General features: G+C 41.2%; 1 protein-coding gene across 4 annotated transcripts in view; it reads left to right on the top strand.

Moving 5' to 3' along the window:
- Positions 1-15,260, top strand: part of LAMA3 (laminin, alpha 3) — a 252,466-nt gene that overhangs the window by 221,511 nt on the left and 15,695 nt on the right. For all 4 annotated transcript variants that reach the window (XM_012662686.1, XM_012662685.1, XM_012662688.1 and 1 more), the window contains 7 exons: positions 2,597-2,716; positions 3,462-3,595; positions 6,459-6,576; positions 6,965-7,105; positions 10,290-10,429; positions 11,168-11,299; positions 12,417-12,570. In XM_012662686.1, the coding sequence (XP_012518140.1) occupies positions 2,597-2,716; positions 3,462-3,595; positions 6,459-6,576; positions 6,965-7,105; positions 10,290-10,429; positions 11,168-11,299; positions 12,417-12,570 (939 nt within the window). The remainder of the gene's footprint in view (positions 1-2,596; positions 2,717-3,461; positions 3,596-6,458; positions 6,577-6,964; positions 7,106-10,289; positions 10,430-11,167; positions 11,300-12,416; positions 12,571-15,260) is intronic.

Below are 15,260 nucleotides of genomic sequence, written 5' to 3'. Positions count from 1 at the left end.
CCCAAGTGTACTTTCATTCTGTTGGCTGGAGAGTGTGCATTTTAATGAGGATGTGTGCCTTTAAATCAGGAATTTGACAACATGCCACCAACATGTGGGAGAAATCTCCCCTCTTCCTGTCCTATGCTCATTGTCAGTTTTATTCTTTGGAAACTACTGCTTGCCTAATAGTCTGCTTATTCTGCCTCCTGGGATCTCTGAGATCGAGATTGTTTGACTTCCTGCTTTTTCCATCTTGGTCTGACTCTTGCCACGCCGTATGGGATTGCACCTTTATGAGCCTGATGCTTGACTTCAAGATACCGAAGATTCTCTACTTTCAAGCAGCTGAGGTTCCTAGGGATCATCCTTAAATCTATTAGGTTAGAGAGGGCCAAAGTGACACTCTACCGGTGATCATCAGCACCATCTGCTGGTTGATGGAGAGGTGGTGTGATGTTTGCCCGGGCTCCTTGGAACCCTGCGGAGAATAGGAGCTTACGGAGTTGCTGTCACAGGGAATATTTCTGGAGAAATGTGCATCAGCCCGTAGACTCTCTGGTCTGAGAACATGGGATTGATTTGGAACCTGGGATTTTACCAGGCCCTTCTACCTGCAAGTCACGAACACAACCTGGTTCGGTGGACTCTTCAGGAGATTCCATGGCTGGACCAGTTCTGATGATTTGGGAAGGTCCCAACCAGCCCAAAGAGAGCTGAGAGATCACACAGCATCTTCAGGGCAAGGTGGTTGTTTTCCAAAACAAGGTCTTCTTTGTACTATATTTTGAAGTTCTTGGAGACTAAGAACCAGACATACTATTTATATTAGAATAAAACTTACATAATTTAATTACATAAGAAATGGTCCAAAGAGCTGCTGAGTAATGTGCGGAAGTTGGTGTTACACCATTGTTCATAAATCATGAACCCTAACCCAAGGGCAAGGTTTAGGGTCCAGATAAGGACTGATTTTCCTTTTAGTTAAGGACTCTGACCTTGGACTTCAAAGAGAGGCATTCTTATCTTTAGGGAACTATGTAAGAGCAAAACCTTCAAGCCCTAAGTCAGACATTCCTCAGCTCATGTTCCCACTGAGGACGTAGCTAATCCAGGTATATGTTTTGCACCGTGTGGGGGTGCAGCAATGCCCAAGACAGACACGGCTCCTGCCCTCAAGGACTTACAGTCTAGAGAGTAAGACGGTTGTTAAAGGTAGGCTGTTAATAGGTTAATTCATGACAATTGTGAGGAGTGGTATAGAGGAAAAATTAGGGCTAAAATGAGGATATATAACATAAAAGACTTTTTGAGCAAAGGATGCTTCATCTGAGACCTGGAGGCCAAGTAGAAGACAGCATTTGTCCAGGGACAGGGGGACAGGGCAGAGGGGGTTCCCGGCAGGGGGAGGGAGCACGCAGGGGACTGAATGGTGGCCTGTGAGAGGGAGCACCAAGAAACGAAGCTGCAAGCTTGGGGCCTCACAGCATCTGCCAGGGGGTCAGGGCTTGATCCCGAGAGCCACAGAAAGTAATGTGCTCATGCTGGCGTTTTCGAAAGACCACTCTCTCCGCGGAAGGGAAATGGATTCCGGAGGGGATGAGGGGAGACCAGTGGGTTATTGCTGTACAGTCTGGCACGAGACATTTGTGACTGAGACTGGCTGTGGGGAAATGGAGAGAGAGTTAAGAAATGGCAAAATTCATAAGATTTGATCAGATGGGAGAGAGGGAAGGATCAAGAACGCCTCCTAGGTTTGTGACTTGCACTACAAGGTGATGTGCACATGTGTGTGTGTGTGTGTGTGTGTATGTATGTGTGTGAGAGAGAGAGAGAGAGAGGTGCAGGGAGGGAGGAAGCACACGTGTGGGGTAAAGGAAGGAGGCAGGCTTGGCAGCCTGTGGGAGCCCTGTGGGTCATAAATTCCGTTTGAGATATTCTGAGTTTGAAGTGTCTGTGAGTTATGCAAGCAAGAACAATAACAACAAGGGAATCAGATGTACACACCTGGCCGTGAGAAGGCAGGTCCAGGCTGGAGAGAAACATCTGGGCTTTGTGGGTGCACCGGGATTGGAGCCACAGGAGTGTTTGTGATCGTCAAGGCAAAGGGAGTGGTGTGAGGAGGAAGGAGCCCCATGCAGGGTCCCCAAGGAACCCCCAACACTGCAGTGGAGGGGGAGGGGGATGAGCCAGAAGATGAGACTGAGACACAGGAATAAGTCAGAAACCAGATGGTGGAAGGTAGCTGGGGTTTCAGTAAGACCATCTCTCTCTCCAAAGGGTAGCACTCATATTTGTGAACAATATTAATGATCTGTATCTTTGCAGTTTCCATGTTTGCATGCTGGTTATGGATTGTCTGAAACAAAATCATGGTAATAGCTAGCATGTGTGTCTGTCCCATGTGTCAACCACGGTACCTGATGTTTAACATGACTCACAATATAACCGTCATACTCATCCCATGACTTAGATATTACAGCACTATCATCCCTTTCAACTAAGGAGGCAGCCCACGCTGAGCACAGTTTGTGACATCAGGGTAACTTGAGTTCCAAGGCTCTGGCTCCTCTTTAGCTGCATCTCCTGGTAATCTAACCTTGTTTACATATTCTAGGATCGCTTCATATCTCTAAGTATAGAAGATGGCAGGCTCATGGTGAGATACAAACTGAATTCAGAGCCACCAAAAGAAAAAGGAATTAAAGACATCATAAACAACGGGAAGGACCATTCGGTATGTCCTTTGAGTCTGCTTCCTTGAATTATTAAATGCCCTTTGTCTTTTAAAATTAAGCCAGTGCCTCACCCTGCCCAAAAACACTTTGTATTTCCAGATGAACTTGTAGCTATTAACTGAGGGACACATCCTTTTAAAATGTACATATTTATGCATAAAATATATTTTATTTATATATATAACATATATAAAACATGGTTAATTTCAAATGCCAACATTTCTATTAAAAAGTTTTAAGCCAGGCACAGTGGCTCACGCCTGGAATCCCAGCAGTTTGGGAGGCCCAGGCAGGAGGATTGCTTGAGGCTTGAAGTTCAAGACCAGTCTGGGCAACATAGTGAGACCCTGTCTTTATGAATAATTTTTAGAAACTTAGCAGGACATGGTGGCACATTCCTATAGTCCTGCCTATTTGGGATCCTGAGGCAGGAGGATCACTTGAGCTCAGGAGTTCAAGGTTGCAGTGAAGTATGATTGCACCACTGCACTCTAGCCTGGGTGACAGAGCAAGACCATCTCTCTAAAAAATAAGTAAATAAATATATAAATAAATAAGTAAATAACTATTTAAAAATGCTTTAGTATCATATTTTTATCCAAAAATACTACTGCTCAGAGTCTTCCTACTATGTAAATAAATGATTCTGGAGGAAGATAAATAAAAACATAATAGTTGTGAACCACTGTGAATAGGATTCTTTTATTTCCCATTGCTTGCTGACTCATCTCTCATTTATTTCAGATTCAGATCAAAATTGGAAAAGCCCAAAAACTTATGTGGATAAGTGTGAATGTTCAAAACATTAAGATTGAAGGTGAAATATTTGATTTCAGCACATATTATCTGGGAGGAATTCCAATTGCGATCAGGGAAAGGTAAGATGATGTGGTTTTTTTTTTTTTATTTAAGAAAAAAAAAGCAGATTGCCTGTCATAGTGGTTATGATTGCTACCAATAAACCTAGTCTACCTTTTTTAATTCCAGCAATAAACACACACAAAAAGTTAACTTTTCAGTATGAACAGAGTAGTCAACAAAACGTAAATCCTGAATACTGAGACTGGGCATTGGATGGGGGAGGTTGGGGGAACTGTGTGACATCCCCATTTTCATTCTGGGGAGGAGAGAGACCACAAAGAATATAGCTGAGCTGACAACGCTGTTAACTAGTAGAAAGGAGGCTGTGGCCCTGGGCCCTTAAAGGCAGTAGAGGAGAGCATGAGCGTCCCAAAATCCAGGCACCGCAAGCTGGGTATGGGACACTATGTCCCCTTCGCATCTGTGTTACCTGCCCCTCACATGCTACCAAGCATGGAATAGGTGCCTAACTATTTCTTGGAATCAAATTAATTTGAAAGGCAGTAAAGCTTAATCTGAATGAAAAAAAAATACCACTTTGAGAATGCATTCAAAAATAATTTTTACATTTTGTTAATTTGTATCTTCCCAAAAGGCTTTTAAGTAGCTGAGGATATCCTGGAAGGGTTAGTACAGCCTCACAACTCAGCTAAGAGCACTCCCAGAATGTTCGATGATGATTACTTTTATATGAGATCTGAAGCTAGTTAACTCTTTTTCTAATTTATAAATCAGTTGGAAGGAGTATTAGATGTGATCTATAAGGTGTCATACAAAGGGATCCTTTCTTCTAGAATCCTTATGCCTGTGGGCATCTGTGCATCCTTAGTAAGGAGACACTAATCTGCGTTTTAAAGTTGTCAGGGTTGCCCCCAAAGACAAAGATGCGGGAGGGAGAGCTTAGCACTTTAACAGAGTTTGGGGTGAGCATCTTGACTCCTTAGATTCTTGGAACTTAAAGGGACCTTGCAGACCCTTGAATTTTACAAGTGAAGACATTGAGAGCCTAAGTGGAGGTATTAATATTTAATGTTATATTAAATAGCAATTCAGCCATGGATGGCCAGTTATGAATTGTCAGTAAGCTTGATTTTATATAATTAAATGTAATAATATAGAGTCCCTGGCCTCTCTAGCTAGCCTCTACATCTGTAATAGGGACATAGTGACTGCCTATCTCTTAGGGTGATTGGGAGGATTTAAAGTGTGTGAAGGAATTAGCGCAGTGCTTGGCACATAGTAAGTGCTCAGTAAGTGTTACATAAGAAAATATCTCCTTCAAAAGCTTATTATAAGGATGGAGTAATAGTACCAAGTGCAAAATAGGTGCTCTGTATCTGCTGACTACCTTTCCCCTCTTTCCCTTTTCTGCCACCTTCTTTCTTTGACCAATAATCTACGGAGAGAGGGACATGTGGGGATGTTGATGTCCAAGAGATATGTTGAAACTCAAGAGAGAATGGATCTAAAACTATGTATAAATAGACAAGTTCCAGGAATTAAAATGAACTTTCCTTCTCTTCTGAGGCAGAAAGCCGTCTTTATAAAGTAATTAAGCTCGTACTGTAATGCCAGTGAGGATTTGTTTCTTCCTTTTCCTTTTAATGAGATTTAATTTTATGCATATTACATGTAGCTCAACTGTTTATAATGAATTGGATTAAATGAATGCAGACACCTTTCCATTTAGAAAAGTGAGCTGCCTTAGGGATTTATAATGAAATCAACTTTGATTTTCTTAGTACATCATTTGTTTGAGAAACACAAATATTTGCCTGGACTTCAGTCAGTTCATGTGTGTTAATGCTTTATGTGAATTCAGATCCAGCCAGATTCAGAAGTCAAATCAAAGGGGAAATGCCACAGCGCCATGTAGGAAGAGCTGCTATAAAAATTGCTCTCATTGTAATAATAGCAGTAATATAGGGAAAGTTACTAACCCAGAAGTCTCACATTGAGTCCTCACTCTGTACCAAGCAGTATTTGAGTGTGTTACATACTAATATATTAACTTATTTAAACTCATGACAACCCTGTGAAAACGATTAACATATTCCCATTGTATCAGTGAGGGAACAGAGGTACAGAGAAGTTAAATTGCCTGCCCAAGCAGCAGGGGCAGAACTTGAACCTAGGCAGTCTGGCTCCAGAGCAGCACTATTTTGACTCAGAAACACTCCCCAGTATTCACACCTATGTGCCATGCACTGTCCCAAGCTCTTGTTGTACATTAACTTGCTTAACCCTCTCTATAGCCCTTGGCCAGGTCATGCAATTAGGAGGTAGAGGATACAGTAGAAGAACCCAGACAACTCTTTCCACTGTTTCAGCTTGGCATTGGCTAAATCAAGCCACATTTTTCATAACTGACTAGAACTAAAAGTAACACTCTGTTTCTTCTGAGTTTACAGTGGCTAACTTAAAAGTGAACAGAAAAAAAAAAGAGCAAAAAGTTTTCTAGGGCATTCCTGGTTCTTGTAAATTATTTGTTTGTTTATTGATTTATATTTATGTAATATATAGTATATTAACTTATTAGTAAACTTCCTATCCACCATGCAATGCCATGACTCAGGGAGGTGGGCGCTTCTAGATATTGTGCATCTTCCCTGTCTCTGTACGTTTTGGGGACCCTGACCATTCTTCTGTCAGTGTTCTTGCCTGAATTTTTAAAGCTGGAAATTCAGAGTCACACAGAAAGGAAGTAGATTTTCCATGCATCATAAAATAAGCAGCACCATATGAATCCCATGGGAATGGATAACCGTGAATACATATTTGTTTATGGGTGAGAAATACCAGAAGGTACAGAGGGTTTCACTCCGATTCTCTGGTGACCGTGGCATGATCCATCACTTCTTTTTTTGTATTCCTAATCAGGTTTAACATTTCTACCCCTGCTTTCCGAGGCTGCATGAAAAATCTGAAGAAAACCAGTGGTGTTGTGAGGTTGAATGATACTGTGGGAGTAACCAAAAAGTGTTCGGAGGACTGGAAGGTAAGAGAAGGGTTCAGAACCTTGCAAAGGAGGGCTTCCCAACCAGTCCATCTTACACATTCATTAACACAATTTCTGACTCTTCTCTGGTAGCAAAAAATGTTATCATGAACTGGCTCATATACACTCCCCACGTACTTGCAATGTACTGAATCTCTTCAGGTTTGCATATTAAATTGGTAGGAGAGTAGGAATGCCAACTATACACACAAAAATTTACAGCTGATTGGTGACTTATGATGCAGAAAAGCAAACTCTGCTTCTTTCTGAGGCTACATAAATCATATTATTAATAATCAGTTTGGGTAAAGTGATATAGGGTAAGATTCTGTATTTCAGCCATGAAATGATTACAATGGGAGTAACACACTCCGTGTTTGCATTTCAGCTTGTGCGATCGGCCTCGTTCTCCAGAGGAGGACAGTTGAGTTTCACTAATTTGGACTTCCCATCGCCTGACCACTTCCAGGCCTCGTTTGGGTTCCAGACGTTTCAGCCCAGTGGCATGTTATTAAATCATCAGACACGGGTATGAAATAGTGTATTAATACTGAGCAAGATTTAAAACTGACTCAAAGTTTGATGTCAAAAACAATAGAGAGATTTCGAAGATAGGGTAGTTGGGCATTTTATCTGTCATCACACGGTAAATGCTACTGTATTGTTCAGCCATAAAAGAAACCAGGCTTAGAAAGTACATTACCACTTTTGACACTGAATTTGTGTGTATTTCTGGACTCATTTTCATTCTTTTCAGATATGTTTTATAAGAGTGAAGGTGAATTATAACGGTTATGTTAGCTTAAAGTTTTAGATCTAAGAAAAAAAAAGAGTGTATCCCTGTTACTCCTTTTTGATTATGCAAAAGGTAGCTCTTCAAATTCCTCTTTTTTTTTTTTTTTTTTTTTCACCATTGTTTCTTTATTTTTTTATTTCAGCATGTTATGGGGGTACAGATGATTAGGTTACGTATGATGCCCTTACCCTCCCTCCCCCACAAGTCTGAGCTTCAAGTGTGTCCATTCCCCCGGAGGTGCGCATCGCACTCATTGTTTGTGCATATGCCCGTCCCCTGCTCTCTCCTCCCCTCTTCCCCCTCCCCCTGCCCAACATCTAATACATGTTATTCTAGTATGTGCACTTAAATGTTGATCGGCTAATACCAATTTGATGGTGAGTACATGTGGTGCTTGTTTTTCCATTCTTGGGATACCTCGCTTAGTAGAATGTGTTCCAGCACTTTCCAGGAGTATATAAGAGGTGCTATATCACCATTGTTTCTTAAAGCTGAGTAGTACTCCATGGTATACATATACCACAGTTTATTAATCCACTCATGTATTGATGGACACTTGGGTTGTTTCTACATCTTTGCAATTGTGAATTGTGTTGCTATGAACATTTGAGTGCAGGTGTCTTTTTCATAGAGTGACTTTTGCACTTTTGGGTAGATGCCCAGTAATGGGATTGCTGGATCAAATGGTAGTTCTACTTGTATGTCTTTAAGGTATCTCCATATTGCTTTCCACAGAGGTTGCACTAATTTGCAGTCCCACCAGCAGTGTATGAGTGTTCCTACCTCTCCGCATCCACGCAAACATTTATTGTTTTGGGTCTTTTTGATAAAGGCCAGTCTCACTGGAGATAGGTGATATCTCATTGTGGTTTTGATTTGCATTTCCCTGATGATTAGAGATGTTGAGCATTTTTTCATATGTTTTTTTTTTGCCCATTATTCTGTCTTCTTTTGCAAAGTTTCTGTTCATGTCCTTTGCCCACTTTTTGATAGGGCTGTTTGATTTTTTCTTGCTGATTTTTCTGAGTTCTAAATAGATTCTGGTTATCAGCCCTCTGTTGGATTTGTAGCACGCAAAAATTTTCTCCCATTCTGTGGGTTGCCTGTTTGCTCTTGTGACCATTTCTTTGGCTGTGCAGAAGCTTTTTGATTTGATCAGGTCCCATTTATTTATTTTTGTTGTTGCTGTAATTGCCTTGGGGTCTTCTTAATAAATTCTTTGCCTAGGCCAATGTCTAGAAGAGTATTTCCAACTTCTTCCTCTAGAATTCTAATAGTTTCACTCCTTAGGTTTAGATCAAATTCCTCTTTTTGTATCAGCTAGTTAGACAATATATACATCTGGGAAATGGCAGAAAATAAAGTCCTTTGCTCTTTCCTCATATACAGCAGAGCCACAGAAATGCTCTTCAACAAGGAGTTACCCTCTATAACTTAAGAGGATTTAGGTAGTGTAGGCGTAGAAGTCAACTAATATTTAGAAATCCTCTTGTGGAGTGAGTAGAATTTTAAAATAGAAGCAGACTAGAATACAGTCATTTTGGATTTATTTCTTTAGGATTTCAGAGCACAGCAGACACCTACAGTGGTCCCCCCATCTTTTTGGCACCAGGGACTGGTTTCATGGAAGACAATTTTTCCATGGACCTGGGGGGGAAGGTTGGGGGAATGAGGAGCAATGGGGAGCGGCTGCAAATACAGCTGAAGCTTCTCACTCACCTCCTGCTGTGCGGCCAGGTACCGGTCTGTGGCAGGGCGGGGGTGAGAGGCGTTGGGGACTGCAGTGCTAAAAGATATAATTGGGAAGACCTCTTCTCTTGAAGGCTTGCTCATCAGTCTTTAGAGATCTTTAAAAAAAAAGAAAACGAGCCTTGAAGAAGCACATGCCAACACTTAGAATGTGGGGGTAGCTTTTCCACAAAAGCAGGATGTTTTGACCTAGCTCTTTTGACACCTGACACTTGTTTTCTCTGTCATGTATAGGAACACTTAGTGTACAATACACAAATGGTCAAAAGCAGATGAAAGAATTGGGTTAGTAAAAGATTAGATCAATCGTGGACTGTGGAGGAATCCTAGAAATATCCTAGGGACATTGCCCTCCATTTCATAATAGGTTAGTTAAGAACTACATGTGAATTACCATTCTTTGATCTAATTCATAATGAATATTGCCAGTTGAAAAAGAATCAACACAAAATAAAACCAACAATGGCTATAACCACACACTGTAAAAATTGTTTTAGACTAAAATCTCACCAAAGAATCACATCTCATTGAAAAACTGCAGAAATTGTACTTAGTAGAAAATATATGACCAAAACTGAAATGACAACTGCTGAAATTATACATTTTTTAAATTAATAATTGACAGAGTTAAATCATCTTGCCAAAATTTAGATCTGTAGAGTTTGACATGGATAATTGGACTTCCTAGAAATAATGAGCAGGAAATAAAAAATTCATGATGATGGAAGAGAAAAAATTGGTATAATATTCTTATATATTAAAAAAAACTGATGAATCAAATCTTTGCTGTAAAATTTATTCAGAAAAGAATTGATCCTGATGGAAACAGCTTCTGCAAAATAAATGTAAAAATAGAAAAATTTAGAAATGGTTTAACCGTTTTGTATAATTGATCAAGAAATTAAGTTGGCTTAATGAATGTAGGTCTAGAAAGATGGTTTTGACAAATTCATCAGCATTGAAATAATATTCATAGATTTTTATGTTCATAAACATGAAGTCAAAATATTCAAAAAGTAGTTTTTAGATCAAAACAGCAAAGCTAAAACATTTATGCTAAAACATTCTGACTGTTTTATGCATGGTTTTGATAATAATTCAGTGTTGATACATTCATAATCCTACATGCAAATTAAATGTTGTTGGGTATATTCTATGATGCTTTCAGACAAGTAGCCTGCAGGTCACTCTGGAAGATGGTCACATTGAATTGAGCACCAGGGACAGCAGCGACCCCATTTTTAAGTCTCCACAGACGTACATGGATGGTTTACTACATTACGTGTCTATAATAAGCGACAACTCTGGGTGAGTGGAATGGTACTTCTGTTGGAGCTGTGAGAGTTTTACTTTATTTAGTTTCATCGAATTTTCTGGTGTCTTTTTTACAAAGTATTTGTCCTTGATGCTGAACCTATTTTCCTAGTAAGTCTTGGCCTTTTTCTTTGTTCTATATCAATTTCCTCATTAAAAAAAATCAGCAGTTGGATGGATAAATTGTGGTGTATTCAAAATGGAATACTATACAGTGATGAGAAGGAAAGATCTAGAACTATATATAATGACATGGATGGACCTCACCAACATAATGTGGAGCAAAAAGAGTCACACATGAAAGAGCTCATCCTCTATGATTTCATGTATCCAAAGTTTAAAACAGGCAAAACTAATCTACGTTATCAGAATTTAGGATAGAGGGAGGGAGGATAGAGACTAAAGAGAGTACAAGACGGGGTTCCTGCGTTGCGAATTTCTTTGTCTAGGTGCTGGTTATGTCAGTGTATTTATGTTGCAAAAAATCATGGCGCCGAACACTGACAGTATATGCACTTTTTGTATGTATACAAATCTTTAATAAAAATAACATGTGTGAAATGAAATACAGGGAAAAAATTTTAAATGCTCTTTAAAAGTAAGTCTAGTTTCACTGGTTATTTTAGATAACAGATAGTGAGTCTGGGTCAAAAACAGGAAGTTGACCACATGGTGAAAGCCGTTTTTTTTCCCAGCAGTTCTCACCCTTGACTTGCTTTCCTCCTCTTGCAGACTCTGGCTTCTTATCGATGACCAGCCTATGAGAAATAACCAAAGGCTAAAAGGCGTTTCAAATTCCCAGCAATCTCTGCGTCTGGGTGGGAGCTATTTCGAGGGTTGTATCAGCAATGTTTTTGTCCGGAGGTGGGTGATCTTCTCTGTGTGGGTAACCGCTCCAGCAAGGGGGCATCTCATGGGTCCGGTTAACAAAATCAGATCTGTCAAAAGATGCTGCACGAGGCTCTTACGTCACACTCTTTCGAAACGCCCTCTTTGGCAAGATACACACATTGAAAAACAAACCCACAGAAAACTTCTGGGCCCAACCTCCTTTTAGAGGAGCAGCTTTGGCACATAACCTTAGAAAAGGTCTAATTGAAATTAACTTCAGATTATGGCCTTGAAAAATATTCACGCTGACATTTTATTTCATTTTAACAAGACTGTGCAATTAGATTTGATCAGCTGTCTGTAGTTTTCAAGGCCAAGGAATTGCACGGACCAGTGCAGTGCTAAGAAAGCAAATCACCACAGAGTTGAACGTGACTTTTAGTGGAGAGCATGGTGCCTCCATGCAAGCATTTAAATGTTTTCTTTTGAAACAAAATGAGCGAGCGTTTTTGGGGAAGAGGCAAAACCCTCTCCAGGGCAGAGGGAGAACCTGGTTCTGGCCGTGAACCTCAAGCTGGAACTTTCTGGCCAGCACGGCACTGCGGTGCCATCAGCCCTCCACCCTTCAGGGCATCATCCTCCTTGGTCAGTGTAAAGCTCAGAGTTCCCACTGCCCTCCTGGTTGAGAAAACATCTAGTCTGGGCCTGGAGCAGGCAGTGGGAGTGACGGAGAGGACACAGAGGTGCTTAGCACCAGCTGCTGCAATGACAAGTCTCAGACAACAGCTATGAGATAAAGCAAGTCTGAGGCTTTCCTGCTCAAACATAGCCAGATAATAAACTCACCTCTGAGGTTTCCTGATGTTTACTGTCATTTTATATCATCCAGTGCCATCTTTCCCTTCTGTACATAGTTTATTTTCATATTTCTCTATGACATTCATTCCAAAGAAAGAACTATAGTATTCTGGCCCTGCCACAATCCAAGTCAATAAAAAGTTTCTCGAGCCCTTCTTCTGTCTAGATGTAATAGAAATGTAGGAGATGAAAGTCCGTCTAGGAACAGTAAGAATGTTTATTTTTGAAATGAGCTCTCTCTACCGATGGGTCTTCCCATTGGCAGCAGCTTTCATTTCTGCCCTTGTTTCAGGTTAACACAGAGTCCTGAAGTCCTAGATTTGGCCAGTAAATCTACCAAGAGAGATGTGTCCCTGGGAGGCTGCAGTTTAAACGAGCCACCTTTTCTGATGTTGCTTAAAGGTTCTACAAGATTTAACAAGGCCAAGACTTTCAACACGGACCAGGTAAGTGTCAAAAACTTAGCATGGGTTTTCCTTCTCCCCAGAGGAGTTTCCTAAGCCTGCCTTGTGGGAGATGCTGGGAAAAAGGGGGGATGATCACCTGATCCCATGGGGGTCAGGGCCTCCATGAAGATGGGGTCGATGGGCCATCAACGGTTGAACCATACCAGAATGCCACAATGGTTTTCTTTGCAGCTTTTATTTCATATCTTAAAGAAATTTTGCCAATTTTTGAAGTCACAGAACAAATAGAACCTTGACTTAGGTCCTCAATTTCTGCAGCTGATGTCTTGCTCATTTGACACTTCTGCTGTATCTCTAGATTTTCTCTAGAATTCAAGGGACATGCCCCTTCTGCCCACAGACAGATGAACCCAGTCCTTGAACCCAGGTCAAACCAGTGTGGCTTATCCTTGACTTCACATTAGAAACACCTGGGGAGCTTTAAAATCCCAACACTCAAGCTGCATCTGACCCAATTAAGTCAGATACCCTTGGAGTGGACCCAGGCAGTGGTAGTTTGTAAAGGACCCCAGGTGATTCTCATGTGCAGCAATGAGAGCAGCTGAAAGCAAATGAAACTCCTTATTCGGGGGAGCAGAAGTAGTGTGATGACTTGAACACAGGGTCAGGACTTAGGGAACTCTTTGCTCTGCTCAGCAGTGTGATCTCCCCAGGCCTGAGGTTACAATTAATATGATTAATGGATAACCATGAGCACCCCTGATCTGCCAGGCATTGCACTAAGCCCTCCAAGTGGATTTTCTTACTAAATCCTTCCATAACCTTATGATGTAAGTACCAGTACTAGCCACATCTTACAGAAAAGGATCCTGTGGCTTAGAAAGGTAAGCAACTTGCCCAGGCTCCCACAGGTGCAAGGTGGAGTTGGAATTCCATCCCGGGAGCCCATGCGCTCTTACAAGCTATGAGCTCCTGTTCGACATACTTTTCACTCAGCGTCAACCACGTGCTGCTTGTCTGCCAATATTTCCCTGCTGCACAATGATTTGGGGAGTTTGAACAGATAATACATAATAAGAAATGTTTTATGTTATTGGGAAATACACCTCATAAATCCCAAAGGTTTGTCGTGTTAGTGTTATGAAAAGAAGATCTTTAGAATCAGCCATCAGAAATGAAACCATATTCATTTTTTCATTGTAAGGCTGAAAGTTACTGAGAGACTTAAATTAGCACAGTGACAGTGGAACTGGAGAGAAGGAAATGGATTCAAAAGCTATTTAGAAGATAGAATATACAGGACTCAGGCAATAGTTGAATTTGGGAGACAAAAGGAAGGGAAGCAGTTAAAATAACTCTGAGGCATCCAGTCCGGGTTATTGAATGAGTGGAGATGCCATAGAGATCTTTGTAGATATAGGAGAAGGACAAATATTTGCAGGGAAAGAGAATGAATGGAGTTTGTGGCACATTGAGTGACAGGTGCCTGCAAGACATCCAGGTGGAGAAAGCTGATGTGAAGCTGTCAGGTGTCTCTGCATGGACGGCAGCAGATAGCAGGGAACTGGGGCTACTGATGTGGGAGATGTCAGTGAACGCACTACTTCATTTCCTCCCTGTTCTGTGCAAGCCCCAGATTAGACAGAATAAGACATTAGTTCTGCCCCCTGTAGCCCAATAGCATAGAAAATGCGACATAGCTTAGTGGTTAAGTACTGGGCTTTGGGTCAGACTTCCTGAGTTTGCATCAGGCATTATCACTTACAACATGTGTGACCTTGAACAATTATTTCAAGGTCTGTTCGTCAACCATTATCTCTGGGTCTGTTTGCTCCAATGTAAATGAAGATAAATCATGGTAGTATCTCATGATGTTGTGAGGATTGAATGTGGTAATAAACACAAAACATGTAGAAAAGTGCCTAGCACGTAGTAAGCATGCAATAAATGTTATTATTACTATGCACATTAATAATCTAAATGAAAGGGACATGTGCTATAGGAGTGGTGCAGTGGAATTTCCCTACCATGGGAATCAGAGGGTTCTTCTGGAGGAAGTGACCCAGGAGCTGGGTCTGGAGTGTGAGTCAAGTTTAGATGAGTGAATATTGTTGTTGATTGATTAAGAGCCCAAAGCTGGGAGGCAGGGTATGGGTGGGACTTGCAGGTGCAAAATGTTATGTGCATTTGCTCTGATGCTGGCAAGTCTCCATACTTTCTTTTTCAGCTCCCATCACACACCTCTGAGGGCAGAAGAAAATGCTAACTTTACAGGTCAGGAAATTGAGTCTCCGAGAGGTTACAAACACACTTGCCTGAGAGCACCCCATCAGTAAATGGTAGAGTCAGAATTCAAACTTAGGGCTGTAGAATCCCAAAGAGTGTGCTCTTCCAGCCACATCACGTAGACTCTCCAGGCCTGGAGAGCTTGATGAGCAGTAGGACATTTGGTGGCAAAAGGAGCCTAGGGGGAAGTGACTTGGACTCACACGCTGGAACCAGATCAGACAAGTCTTGTGTGACCTATGTAATTTGGACATTTTTCTGCAGTCAGTGTAAAGCTGTTGAAAGGAGTGCCTTAAGCCATTTAAAAGATTAAAGATTATTAAACTGGCAGCGGCTCGTGGGACTGTTTGGTGTAGGAAAGTTCTAGAGACAAGGAGTCAGGCTGGCAAGCTATTGCAATAGTCCAAGTAAGAGAGTCAGGGCTGACTTTCAGGGCAGAGGCA

Source organism: Propithecus coquereli, unplaced genomic scaffold (assembly GCF_000956105.1).
Source record: "Propithecus coquereli isolate 6110/MARCELLA unplaced genomic scaffold, Pcoq_1.0 Scaffold773, whole genome shotgun sequence".
NCBI lineage: Eukaryota > Metazoa > Chordata > Mammalia > Primates > Indriidae > Propithecus > Propithecus coquereli.
The sequence above is the reverse complement of the archived record's forward strand: the minus strand, read 5'-3'. Positions and strand labels throughout refer to the sequence as shown.